This window comes from Bufo gargarizans, chromosome 1 (assembly GCF_014858855.1).
Source record: "Bufo gargarizans isolate SCDJY-AF-19 chromosome 1, ASM1485885v1, whole genome shotgun sequence".
NCBI lineage: Eukaryota > Metazoa > Chordata > Amphibia > Anura > Bufonidae > Bufo > Bufo gargarizans.
In genome coordinates, this window is record NC_058080.1 from 541,170,785 (window position 1) to 541,184,177 (window position 13,393).

Sequence of the window (13,393 nt, forward strand, 5' to 3'; positions counted from 1 at the left end):
TGCGTTCTCTCGTCCTCACCTGCGTAGCACTAACCGGGTCGCATAGCATTGTATGGATTTATGATGCTATGTAACCCTTAAGGCCCCTTTCACACGGGCGAGTATTTCGCGCAGATGCGATGCGTGAGTTTAACAGATTGCACCCGCACTGAATCCCGACCCATTCATTTCTATGGGGCTGTGCACATGAGCAGTGATTTTCACGCATCACTTGAGCGTTGCGTGAAATTCGCAGCATGCTCTATTTTGTGCGTTTTTCACGTAACGCAGGCCCCATGAATAGGGTTGCATGAAAATCGCGAGCAAGTGCGGATGTGGTGCGATTTTCACGCACGGTTGCTAGGAGACGATCGGGATGGAGACCTCTTTCAGACGGGCATTGCGGGAAAAGGTGCGGGAACATGCGCGAGTGCAAAACATTGTAATGCGTTTTGCACGCGCGTGAGAAAAATCATCATGTTTGGTACCCAAACCCGAACTTCTTCACAGAAGTTCGGGCTTGGGATCGGTGTTCTGTACATTGTATTATTTTCCCTTATAACATGGTTATAACGGGAAAATAATAGCATTCTGAATACAGAATGCATAGTAAAATAGTGCTGGAGGGGTTAAAAAAAAATTAAATTGTGCAGGAACAGGACATGTTATAAGGGAAAATAATACAATCTACAGAACACCGATCCCAAGCCCGAACTTCTGTGAAGAGGTTCGGGTACCAAACATGCCGATTTTTCTCACGTGCGTGCAAAACGCATTACAATGTTCCTGCAACTCACCCGCACCTTTTCCCGCAACGCCCGTCTGAAAGAGGCCTTAGAGGTATGGAGTGTACTGGGTAACACTGACATAATGCTGTCAGTGTTATCCAATACATTTCAGAACTTTAAGGCCCCTTTTACACGAGCGAGTATTCTACGTGGGTGCAATGCGTGATGCGAACGGATTGCGCCCACACGGAATCCGGCCCCATTCATTTCAATGAGTCTGTGTACATGAGCGTTGTTTTTCACGCATAGCTTGTGCGTTGCGTGAAAATTGCAGCATGTTCTATATTCTGCGATTTTCACGCAAGGCAGGCCCCATAGAAATGGATGGGTCTGCGTGAAAATCGCATCCGCAAGCAAGTGCGGAAGCGATGCGTTTTTCATGCATAGTTGCTAAGAGATGTTTGTATACATTCAGTTTTTTATCACGCGCGTGCAAAACACATTGAATCGCATTGCACCTGCGCAATAAAAACTGAACATGATCGCAGACAAAACTGAATGACTTTGCCTGCAAAATCGCGCAGTTATCACTGAACGCATCTGGAACAGATCCGGACGCGCTCGTCTGCAAGGGGCCTTAGGGTTACATAGCATCATAAATCAATATAATGCTATATATTAGTACAGAGCTCCTGCAGACATACTGTGGTGTAAAACCAGCGTAGTCCTATCAATGCACAGACTAGTAACCATTTCTGATCATAAATCGTAATATCTATTATCATTATTCGACAAGACAAGTGTTCCCTCCACCAAGGGATTCGCTCAGCAGTCCCAAGGCATGCAGTTTAACCACTTAAGGACCACAGGTTTATACCCCCCTAGTGACCAGGCCCTTTTTTACAAATCGGCACTCCACAACTTTAGCGGTTTATTGCACGGTCATGCAACTTACCACCCAAATGAATTTTACCTCCTTTTCTTCTCACTAATGGAGCTTTCATTTGGTGGTATTTTATTGCCGCTGACATTTTTACTTTTTTTGTTATTAATCGAAATTTAACGATTTTTTTGCAAAAAAATGACATTTTTCACTTTCAGCTGTAAAATTTTGCAAAAAAAACGACATCCATATATACATTTTTCGCCAAATTTATTGTTCTACATGTCTTTGATAAAAAAAAAATGTTTGGGCAAAAAAAAAAATGGTTTGGGTAAAAGTTATAGCATTTGCAAACTATGGTACAAAAATGTGAATTTCCGCTTTTTGAAACAGCTCTGACTTTCTGAGCACCTGTCATGTTTCCTGAGGTTCTACAATGCCCAAACAGTAGAAAACCCCCACAAATGACCCCATTTCGGAAAGTAGACACCCTAAGGTATTCGCTGATGGGCATAGTGAGTTCATAGAACTTTTTATTTTTTGTCACAAGTTAGCGGAAAATGATGATGATTTTTATTTTTATTTTTTTTCTTACAAAGTCTCATATTCCACTAACTTGCGACAAAAAATAAAAAATTCTAAAAACTTGCCATGCCCCTCACGGAATACCTTGGGGTGTCTTCTTTCCAAAATGGGGTCACTTGTGGGGTAGTTATACTGCCCTGGCAATTTAGGGGCCCAAATGTGTGAGAAGAACTTTGCAATCAAAATGTGTAAAAAATGACCGGTGAAATCCAAAAGGTGCACTTTGGAATATGTGCCCCTTTGCCCACCTTGGCTGCAAAAAAGTGTCACACATCTGGTATCGCCGTACTCAGGAGAAGTTGGGGAATGTGTTTTGGGGTGTCATTTTACATATACCCATGCTGGGTGACAAAAATATCTTGGTCAAATGCCAACTTTGTATAAAAAAAAATGGGAAAAGTTGTCTTTTGCCAAGATATTTCTCTCACCCAGCATGGGTATATGTAAAATGACACCCCAAAACACATTCCCCAACTTCTCCTGAGTACGGCGATACCAGATGTGTCACACTTTTTTGCAGCCAAGGTGGGCAAAGGGGCACATATTCCAAAGTGCACCTTTCAGATTTTGCAGGCCATTTTTTACACATTTTGATTGCAAGGTACTTCTCACACATTTGGGCCCCTAAATTGCCAGGGCAGTATAACTACGCCACAAGTGACCCAATTTTGGAAAGAAGACACCCCAAGGTATTCCGTGAGGGGCATGGCGAGTTCCTAGAATTTTTTATTTTTTGTCGCAAGTTAGTGGAATATGAGACTTTGTAAGGAAAAAAGAAAAAAAAAGAAAAATCATCATTTTCCGCTAACTTGTGACAAAAAATAAAAAATTCTAGGAACTCGCCGTGCCCCTCACGGAATACCTTGGGGTGTCTTCTTTCCAAAATGGGGTCACTTGTGGCGTAGTTATACTGCCCTGGCAATTTAGGGGCCCAAATGTGTAAGAAGTACCTTGCAATCAAAATCTGTAAAAAATGGCCGGTGAAATCCGAAAGGTGCACTTTGCAATATGTGCCCCTTTGCCCACCTTGGCAGCAAAAAAGTGTCACACATGTGGTATCGCCGTACTCAGGAGAAGTTGGGGAATGTGTTTTGGGGTGTCATTTTACATATACCCATGCTGGGTGAGAGAAATATCTTGGCAAAAGACAACTTTTCCCATTTTTTTATACAAAGTTGGCATTTGACCAAGATATTTTTCTCACCCAGCATGGGTATATGTAAAATGACACCCCAAAACACATTGCCCAACTTCTCCTGAGTATGGCGATACCAGATGTGTGACACTTTTTTGCAGCCTAGATGCGCAAAGGGGCCCAAATTCCTTTTAGGAGGGCATTTTTAGACATTTGGATCCCAGACTTCTTCTCACACTTTCGGGCCCCTAAAAAGCCAGGGCAGTATAAATACCCCACATGTGACCCCACTTTGGAAAGAAGACACCCCAAGGTATTCAATGAGGGGCCTGGCGAGTTCCTAGAATTTTTTTTTTTTTTGCATAAGTTAGCGGATATTGATTTTTTTTTGTTTTTTTCCTCACAAAGTCTCACTTTCCGCTAACTTAGGACAAAAATTTCAATCTTTCATGGACTCAATATGCCCCTCACGGAATACCTTGGGGTGTCTTCTTTCCGAAATGGGGTCACATGTGGGGTATTTATACTGCCCTGGCTTTTTAGGGGCCCTAAAGCGTGAGAAGAAGTCTGGAATATAAATGTCTAAAAATGTTTACGCATTTGGATTCCGTGAGGGGTATGGTGCGTTCATGTGAGATTTTATTTTTTGACACAAGTTAGTGGAATATGAGACTTTGTAAGAAAAAACAAAAACAAACAAAAAATTTCCGCTAACTTGTGCCAAAAAAAATGTCTGAATGGAGCCTTACCAGGGGGGGGGGGGGGTGATCAATGACAGGGGGGTGATCAATGACAGGGGGGTGATCACCCATATAGACTCCCTGATCACCCCCCTGTCACTGATCACCCCCCCTGTAAGGCTCCATTCAGACATCCGCATGATTTTTTACGGATCCATGGATACATGTATCGGATCCACAGAACGCATGCGGACGTCTGAATGGAGCCTTACAGGGGGGTTATCAATGACAGGGGGTGATCAGGGTGATCACCCCCCTGTCACTGATCACCCCCCCTGTAAAGCTCCATTCAGACATCCGCATGATTTTTTACGGATCCATGGATACATGTATCGGATCCACAGAACGCATGCGGACGTCTGAATGGAGCCTTACAGGGGGGTTATCAATGACAGGGGGTGATCAGGGTAATCAGGGTGATCACCCCCCTGTCACTGATCACCCCCCCTGTAAGGCTCCATTCAGACATCCGCATGATTTTTTACGGATCCATGGATACATGGATCGGATCCACAAAACGCATGCGGACGTCTGAATGGAGCCTTACAGGGGGGTTATCAATGACAGGGGGTGATCAGGGTAATCAGGGTGATCACCCCCCTGTCACTGATCACCCCCCCTGTAAGGCTCCATTCAGACATCCGCATGTGTTTTGTGGATCCGATCCATGTATCCATGGATCCGTAAAAAATCATGCGGATGTCTGAATGGAGCCTTACAGGGGGGGTGATCAATGACAGGGGGTGATCAGGGAGTGTATATGGGTGATCACCCGCCTGTCATTGATCACCCGCCTGTCATGATCACCCCCTGTCATTGATCACCCCCCTGTAAGGCTCCATTCAGACATCCGCATGATTTTTTACGGATCCATGGATCGGATGCACAAAACGCATGCTGACGTCTGAATGGAGCCTTACAGGGGGGTTATCAATGACAGGGGGTGATCAGGGTAATCACCCCCCTGTCACTGATCACCCCCCCTGTAAGGCTCCATTCAGACATCCGCATGATTTTTTACGGATCCATGGATCCATGGATCCATGGATCGGATCCACAAAACGCATGCTGACGTCTGAATGGAGCCTTACAGGGGGGTTATCAATGACAGGGGGTGATCAGGGTAATCACCCCCCTGTCACTGATCACCCCCCCTGTAAGGCTCCATTCAGACATCCGCATGATTTTTTACGGATCCATGGATCGGATCCACAAAACGCATGCGGACGTCTGAATGGAGCCTTACAGGGGGGTTATCAATGACAGGGGGTGATCAGGGTAATCAGGGTGATCACCCCCCTGTCACTGATCACCCCCCCTGTAAGGCTCCATTCAGACATCCGCATGATTTTTTACGGATCCATGGATACATGGATCGGATCCACAAAACGCATGCTGACGTCTGAATGGAGCCTTACAGGGGGGTTATCAATGACAGGGGGTGATCAGGGTAATCACCCCCCTGTCACTGATCACCCCCCCTGTAAGGCTCCATTCAGACATCCGCATGATTTTTTACGGATCCATGGATCGGATCCACAAAACGCATGCGGACGTCTGAATGGAGCCTTACAGGGGGGTTATCAATGACAGGGGGGTGATCAGGGAGTGTATATGGGTGATCACCCGCCTGTCATTGATCACCCCCTGTAAGGCTCCATTCAGACGTCCGCATGATTTTTTACGGATCCATGGATCGGATCCACAAAACGCATGCGGACGTCTGAATGGAGCCTTACAGGGGGGTTATCAATGACAGGGGGGTGATCAGGGAGTGTATATGGGTGATCACCCGCCTGTCATTGATCACCCCCTGTAAGGCTCCATTCAGACGTCCGCATGTGTTTTGCGGATCCGATCCATGGATCCGTAAAAATCATGCGGACGTCTGAATGGAGCCTTACAGGGAAGTGATCAATGACAGGGGGTGATCAGGGAGTGTATATGGGTGATCACCCGCCTGTCATTGATCACCCCCCTGTAAGGCTCCATTCAGACGTCCGTATGCTTTTTGCGGATCCGATCCATGTATCCGTGGATCCGTAAAAATCATACGGACGTCTGAACGGAGCCTGACAGGGGGGGTGATCAATGACAGGGCGGTGATCAATGACAGGGGGGTGATCAGGGAGTTTATATGGGGTGATCAGGGGTTTATAAGGGGTTAATAAGTGACGGGGGGGGGGGGTGTAGTGTAGTGTTTGGTGCGACTGTACTGACCTACCTGAGTCCTCTGGTGGTCGATCCTAACAAAAGGGACCACCAGAGGACCAGGTAGGAGGTATATTAGACGCTGTTATGAAAACAGCGTCTAATATACCTGTTAGGGGTTAAAAAATTCGGATCTCCAGCCTGCCAGCGAGCGATCGCCGCTGGCAGGCTGGAGATCCACTCGCTTACCTTCCGTTCCTGTGAGCGCGCGCGCCTGTGTGCGCGCGTTCACAGGAAATCTCGGCTCACGCGAGATGACGCCAATCGGCGTTAGTGTGACCTGGCAGCGCCGCAGCATTGACGCCTTTCGGCGTTAGTGTGACGGCAGAAGGTTAAGACCCCTTGCAGACGAGCGTGTGCGGATTAGGCCCAGATGCGTTGCGAATGCGTTCAGTTAAAAATGCGCGATTTCGCAAACAAAGTCATTCAGTTTTGTTTGCGATCCCGTTCAGTTTCTATCGCGCAGGTACAATGCGATCTAATGCGTTTTGCATGCGTGCGCATGATAAACTGCAGGTATACAAACAATTAGCAACCATCCGTGAAAAATGCATTGCACTTGCTTGCGGATGCGATGATTTTTTTTTACGCTCATGTACACAGCCCCATCGAAATGAATGGTTCGCATCACGCTTTGCACCCGCGCGGAATACACGCTCGTCTGCAAGGGGCCTAACAAAGAGAGATTGCTGCCTATACTGCGCACGATCAAGGAAAGTGTTAGTGCACGGCACCTTTCTGCTCCAAAGACATGTAGTGAAGTTAAAAAGAGGGATAATGACACTAAAGCAGCCTATAAGGGGTTAAGCACAGGCTAGTTCAGCTGCCAGAAGAGGTCTCCTACCTTTCCCACACTTCTGCTTGCTGGCAGTGAATGGAAACCTTCAAGGTTGACAGTCACAGACTGAATGTCCATGTCCGGCCACAGTTACGGTACACAGTGAGCAGCACTAGAATATAGGCAATCTTTCCTCACTCTTGAGAGCAAACAAAGGTTTTCATTCACTGACAGGCAGGCAGAGGTGTTGAGAATAAAGAGTAAAGCTCCTGAAGTATTTATATATATATATATATATATATTTAATAATTTTTTTAAATCTATTTTTTATCTGCTATATTTTTTCTAAATGTGTAAAAAAAAAAAAAAAAAAAAAAGAAGCAGTATCACCAGCCCATTGTCATGCTGGTCCCGTCCCGTCAACAAAACATGATGTCTGCTGATGTGATCACTGGTTGCAGTGGCGACTCTCTTAAGTGATTGGCCTTTTATCCCCTTCCAGACCAGCACCGTAACAGCAGGGGTCCGGCTATCAGTCACTGCCGGACCCCTGCCATATGCGCCAGCATCGGTGAAAACACATTAACCTTAGATGTGCTGCGGCCAACGCTGACCGCGGCACGTGCGATGTATGGGGAGGGAGGATCCATCGGGTCGCCACGCTCCTGTGACAGGGACCCAATGGCAGCCCGATGCTTTACTTAGGCATCGTGGCTGCCTTCCCTCTTAGCCTGTGAGATCCAGCCCCCTGGATCTCACAGGCAAGCAAGCTGTTAGTGTGTTACACTGGTAATACACTTAGGCCTCTTTCAGGCTACTTTCACACTTGCGTTCAGAGCGGATCCGTCTGGGGTCTGCCCAGACGGATCCGCTCATATAATGCAGACGATGGGATCCGTTCAGAACGGATCCGTCTGCATTATATTGTAGAAAAAATTCTACGTCTGAAAGTAGCTTCAGACGGATCTGTCCAGACTTTACATTGAAAGTCAATGGGGAACGGATCCGTTTGAAAATTGAGCCATATAGTGTCAAATTCAAACGGATCCGTCCCCATTGACTTACATTGTAAGTCTGGAGGATCCGTTTGCCTCCGCACGGCCAGGCGGACACCCAAACGCTGCAAGCAGCGTTCAGGTGTCCGCCTGCGGAGCGGAGGCCAAACGCTGCCAGACTGATGCATTCTGAGCGGATCCGCATCAACTCAGAATGCATTAGGGCTGGACAGATGCGTTTGGGGCCTCTTGTGAGAGCCTTTAAACGGAACTCACAAGCGGAGCCCCGAACGCTAATGTGAAAGTAATAAACAATTTAGAGGAGCTCACCAGCAACTTACTGGAGCCCAGTCTTTCAGATACCAACTGAAAACCAAAGAATTTTGTAAAAACAATCAGACTGGCTCACAGTATTTTTGCATTTATTACATTTAATAGAATTACAATTAGTTACAATAACAGTTATAAAATAAATTGCCCACTAAGTATTAGACATATCCTAATAGCATATCAACTCAATAGCATAAATGAATAGGTATTTTAAATGCGGAGCTCACGCATATACCCAAACAACAGGAGTACTCCAAAAAGATAATAGGACCACTTGGTTATATTGCGTGGTGTCTGTCAATAGCGCATTAGATTTGAACTTAGTCAATGCTCTGATACTTAAAACTAACTTGCCAATGCTCTACATACAAGTCGCTGAGAAGGTATCCACCCTGCGGTCACCGGTATGTGGTTCTGGCGTCCAGAAAAATACTTTGTACTTTCTTTTGTAAGTATTTTTCTGGACGCCAGAACCACATACCGGTGACCGCAGGGTGGATACCTTCTCAGCAAGTTAGTTTTAAGTATCAGAGCATTGACTAAGTTCAAATCTAATGTGCTATTGACAGACACCACGCAATATAACCAAGTGGTCCTATTATCTTTTTGGAGTACTCCTGCTGTTTGGGTATATGCGTGAGCTCCGCATTTAAAATACCTATTCATTTATGCTATTGAGTTGATATGCTATTAGGATATGTCTAATACTTAGTGGGCAATTCATTTTATAACTGTTATTGTAACTAATTGTAATTCTATTAAAGCTAATGTGAAAGTAGCCTCACACGGGCGTCGCGTGTGAGGTCCGGATAAGATGCGGGTGCGTCACGGGAAAACGCGCATGGAAATCTCGCCCGTGTGAAAGAGGCCTTACAGCCAATGTATCACAATACAGAAGTATTGTCATGTATTGTAAAGGGGATCAGACCCCCAAAAGTTGAAACACAGAGTGGGAAAAAAAAATAAAGTAAAAAAAAATATTTAAACGTTTCAACCATCCCCAAAATTTTTGGGGTCACCTTTCATCACTAAAAGTGCAACACCAAGCATTCAAAAATGAGCCCCTACCTAAGACAATCGCTAAAAAAATTTAAAAAAACGGTGGCTCTCAGACTATGGAGACTAAAACATGTTTTTTTTTTTTGTTTAAAAAATGCAGACATATTAGGTATTGCAAGCGATCAAAAAGTCATATGCACCCCAAAATAGTGCCAATCAAACCGTCATCTCATCCTGAAAAAATTATACCCTACCTAAGACAATCACCCAAAAACTGAAAAAACTATGGCTCTCAGACTATGGTGACACTAAAACATGATTTTTTTTGTTTAAAAAAATGATATAATTGTGTAACTTACATAATTAAAAAAAAAAAACATATTAGGTATCGCCGCGTCTGTAACGACCTGCTCTATAAAAATATCACATGACCCAAACCCTCAGGTGAACACCGTAAAAAAAAAAAAAAAAAAAAAACGGTGTCATGAAAGCAATTTTTTTGTCACCTTACATCACAAAAAGTGTAATACCAAGCGATCAAAAAGTCATATGCACCCCAAAATAGTACTAATCAAACCGTCATCTCATCCCGCAAAAAAATGAGATGCTACCTAAGACAATCTCCCCAAAAAATAAACTATGGCTCTCAGAATATGAAGACATTGAAACATATTATTTTTTTTTATTCAAAAATGCGCTTATTGTGTAAAACATAAATACATAAAAAAGTATACATATTAGGTTTTGCCGCGTCCGTAAGAACCTGCTGTATAAAAATATCACATGAATTAACCCCTCAGATGAACACCATAAAAAATAAAAAGTGTGTCAAAAAAGCAATTTTTTGTCACCTTACATCACCTTTACAGTGATGCCGGCAGATTAACCCCTTCTATGCCGCGGTCCATGCTGACCGCAACATAGAAGTTGTTTCCAGCAGGTGAGGGAGCGCATTCAGTCCCCGCGCTGCTGTGGCTCCTCTCTCCACTGCTCCAGGACGCAGTGTGGAGGAGTTAAACAGAGCTGGGGGAAGTTAACCCCCGCCCACCCGTGCAGCCAATATGAAGCGATCCTGGGTGGTGATGTCACCGCCACCTCCCAGGATCTAAAGATGGTGCTTGGTGGTGTATTATCACACTACCGATCACCATCCTATTCCGGGTTACCGGAGACCCAAATAACCCAGAAACGCAGCAAACTGCAGGTCTGAATTGACCTGCGGTTTGCTGCGATCGCTAATACGCCCTGTGTCCCCAAGAGGTTAAATGCAACTGATCTGTTTAATTCAGGTTTTGAGATTCTTTGCCGGATCTCAAACGTGGATTAAAAACACAGATGTGAAAGTAGCCTAAAAGTTTGATTCTCTAGGCAGGTCTGGCCACGCATGGGGGTCAGCCATAAAGGATAGGCCATCGCACCGCTGCTAAGCTGTTTGAAGAGAAGGCCGCGCTCAGTGCGAGCGCAGCCTTCCCTTCTTTGTTTACCTGCTCGCAGCGGTGAGCAGGTATAACTACAAGCTGTCCCTCTCTGGCGCATCCTGCTGGTCAATGTCAGTCTAGCACTGACGTTAAAATGCAATGCACTATAGCAGGGATCAGCAACCTCCGACAATCCAGATGTTCTCAAACTGCAACTCCCAGAATCCTCCATTCACTTCTGTGGGAGTTACAAGAGCAGCCTAGTATGTGTGAATGCTGGGAGTTGTAGTTTCACAGCAGCTGTGCCGAAGGTTGCTGATCCCTGCACTATAAGGATATTAGATTTTAGAAGCAATCAAAACATTGAAAAAGAAACCAAAAAATTCAAGAATTGCTAACAATAAGTTAGCAATTCTTGAATTTTTTGTTTATTTTTCAATGTTTTGATTGCTTCTAAAATACAATGCACTATCCTTATAGTTCAGGGATCACCAACCTTCGGCACAGCTGCTGTGAAATGTAGTCACCGAAAAAACGTAATAACAAGTGATCAAAAAGTTTTATTTACCCCAAAATGATACCAATGAAAACAAAAAGTCGTCCTGCAAAAAGCCCTCATACAACTCCATAGATAGAAAAATAAAAAAGATATGGGTCATGGGAAGCAGTGATGCAAAAATATTTTCTTCTTTTATAAAAAAAAAAAGGGGGGGTTTTATTGCACAAAAGTAAACTAAACAATAAGTAAAAAAAATATATATGTATTTGGTATCTCTGCAATCATACTGACCCAGAGAATAAAGATATTCATGTTATTTATGCCGAAAAATGTTCGCCACAAAATTTATAACTTAAAAACTCAGTGGCAGTATTGCTGTTTTTCCCCATCTCCCTCCCATAAACAGTTAATAAAAGTTAATAAAAAAAGTTATGTGTACCCCAAAATGGCACCATTAAAACTACAACTTCTCCCGTAGAAAACAAGCCCTCATACAGATATATAGACGGAAAAAATAAATAAATTGGACAGCGACGATGAAAAAAGGAAGAAAAACACTTAGTCGGTAAGGCCCAAAACAGGCTAGTCACTAAGGGGTTAAAATCCCAGAAAACCTTTTTAAGGAAATAGAAATAAGTTGGAAACATGTTTATGGATCGTCCCCAACCAGAGACAGATGGTCAAGAGGTCTAGCTTTTTGCTAAAGCAAGGGCTTTATAATGGCGACCTGCCATTTGGGTGTTCTCTTCACAATTTACATGCTAACACTAAGCCACACCCAGGCCAGTAATACTAGTCATGACATCATTGAGCCTGAGAGAAGGCTGCGGCGCTTCTGCCAGTGCCGCTTCCCTTTTCAAACAGCTGATCGGCGGGGGTCCCAGGTGTCGGACCCCTGCCGATCAGATACTGATGATTTATAAAAAATACAGAATCCCTTTAACAATAAGAATATTTTGTCTAGAACAGAAATGTTCAACCTGTGGCCCTTCAGCTGTTGTAAAACTACAACTCCCACCCTGCCCTGCTGTAGGCTGATAGCTGTAGACTGTCTGGGCATGCTGGGAGTTGTAGTTTTGCAACATCTGTGCGGAGAATCTGCACTGAAATCCGCAGGTGTTCGCAGGCAAATCTGTGTGGTGAATCAATTGGTACGGATTTGATGCAGATTTGGTGCAGATTTTCCGCATGCGGATTTTACTAAGTGAATGAACAAAATCCGGTCAGGAAGAATAAAATAAATTTACATGCTGCGGATTTTAAAATCCGCACAGAAAAAATCTGCATCGTGTGCATGGAGAATTTCCAATTTTCGTAGAATACAATGTACATGCGGAAAATCCACATGCACTCCTGATCGTGTACATTTAGCCTTATTGTCTTCTGACCATCTTTTCTGAGATTGACTTTCCCCGGCTGCGCCCTTCCTCAGGGAGGAAGCAGTGGGTGTCACACCACAAATTCCTTTCTAGCACATGTAGGTATCTAAAAACCTTTTAGTAGGTGCATAAAATATAAAACTGGCAATTGAATTTTAGCAAAGCCATATATGATTATTTTCTTTATCAACTGTCTCCATCAGTCCCACAGACTTTGAATGAAGTTCATTGAGGTGCAATATAGATGTCGTTTGTAGAAAAATTACTTTGGTGAGGTCACCAGTTTAACCATTACATATGATTGGTACCTTTTAAATAATCCAGAGTTTGAAACATTTTAAGAAGAGCCCCATGCCTCACTCTGCAATCATAAAATTCCATTCTAAATATAAAAGAGTAATAGATATATGTCAGGTACATACCACCCTCACAGACTTACCAAGCTCTGCTTTTCTTCCATTCTCTTTCTGTGTTAAATATTAAGAAATATAATTCTAGACCTCTCCCTTGAAGGAATGTCAGTTTAGTTATCCATTATGGTCTGATCTAAGCAGTCAGATCCAAGAATATCAAACAGCAGTCTTATTCTAGTTGTATAATCAAAATGTATCTGATTTTACAGCTCCCCCTGATTCTTTCAGATTAGTTGAACTCTGACTTTTAATTCATTAACTTGCCTATATAGCGCAGACATATTCCGCAGCGCTTTACAAACACATGCTGCCCCAATGGAG

General features: G+C 43.9%; 1 protein-coding gene across 1 annotated transcript in view; it reads right to left on the reverse strand.

The window, feature by feature from the left end:
- Positions 1-13,134, reverse strand: part of SLC2A11 (solute carrier family 2 member 11) — a 103,976-nt gene extending 90,842 nt beyond the window's left edge. The window contains exon 1 of the mRNA XM_044289749.1: positions 13,099-13,134. Within this exon, the coding sequence (XP_044145684.1) occupies positions 13,099-13,119 (21 nt within the window). The 5' untranslated portion in view covers positions 13,120-13,134. The remainder of the gene's footprint in view (positions 1-13,098) is intronic.
- Between the last annotated feature and the right edge of the window lie 259 nt (positions 13,135-13,393).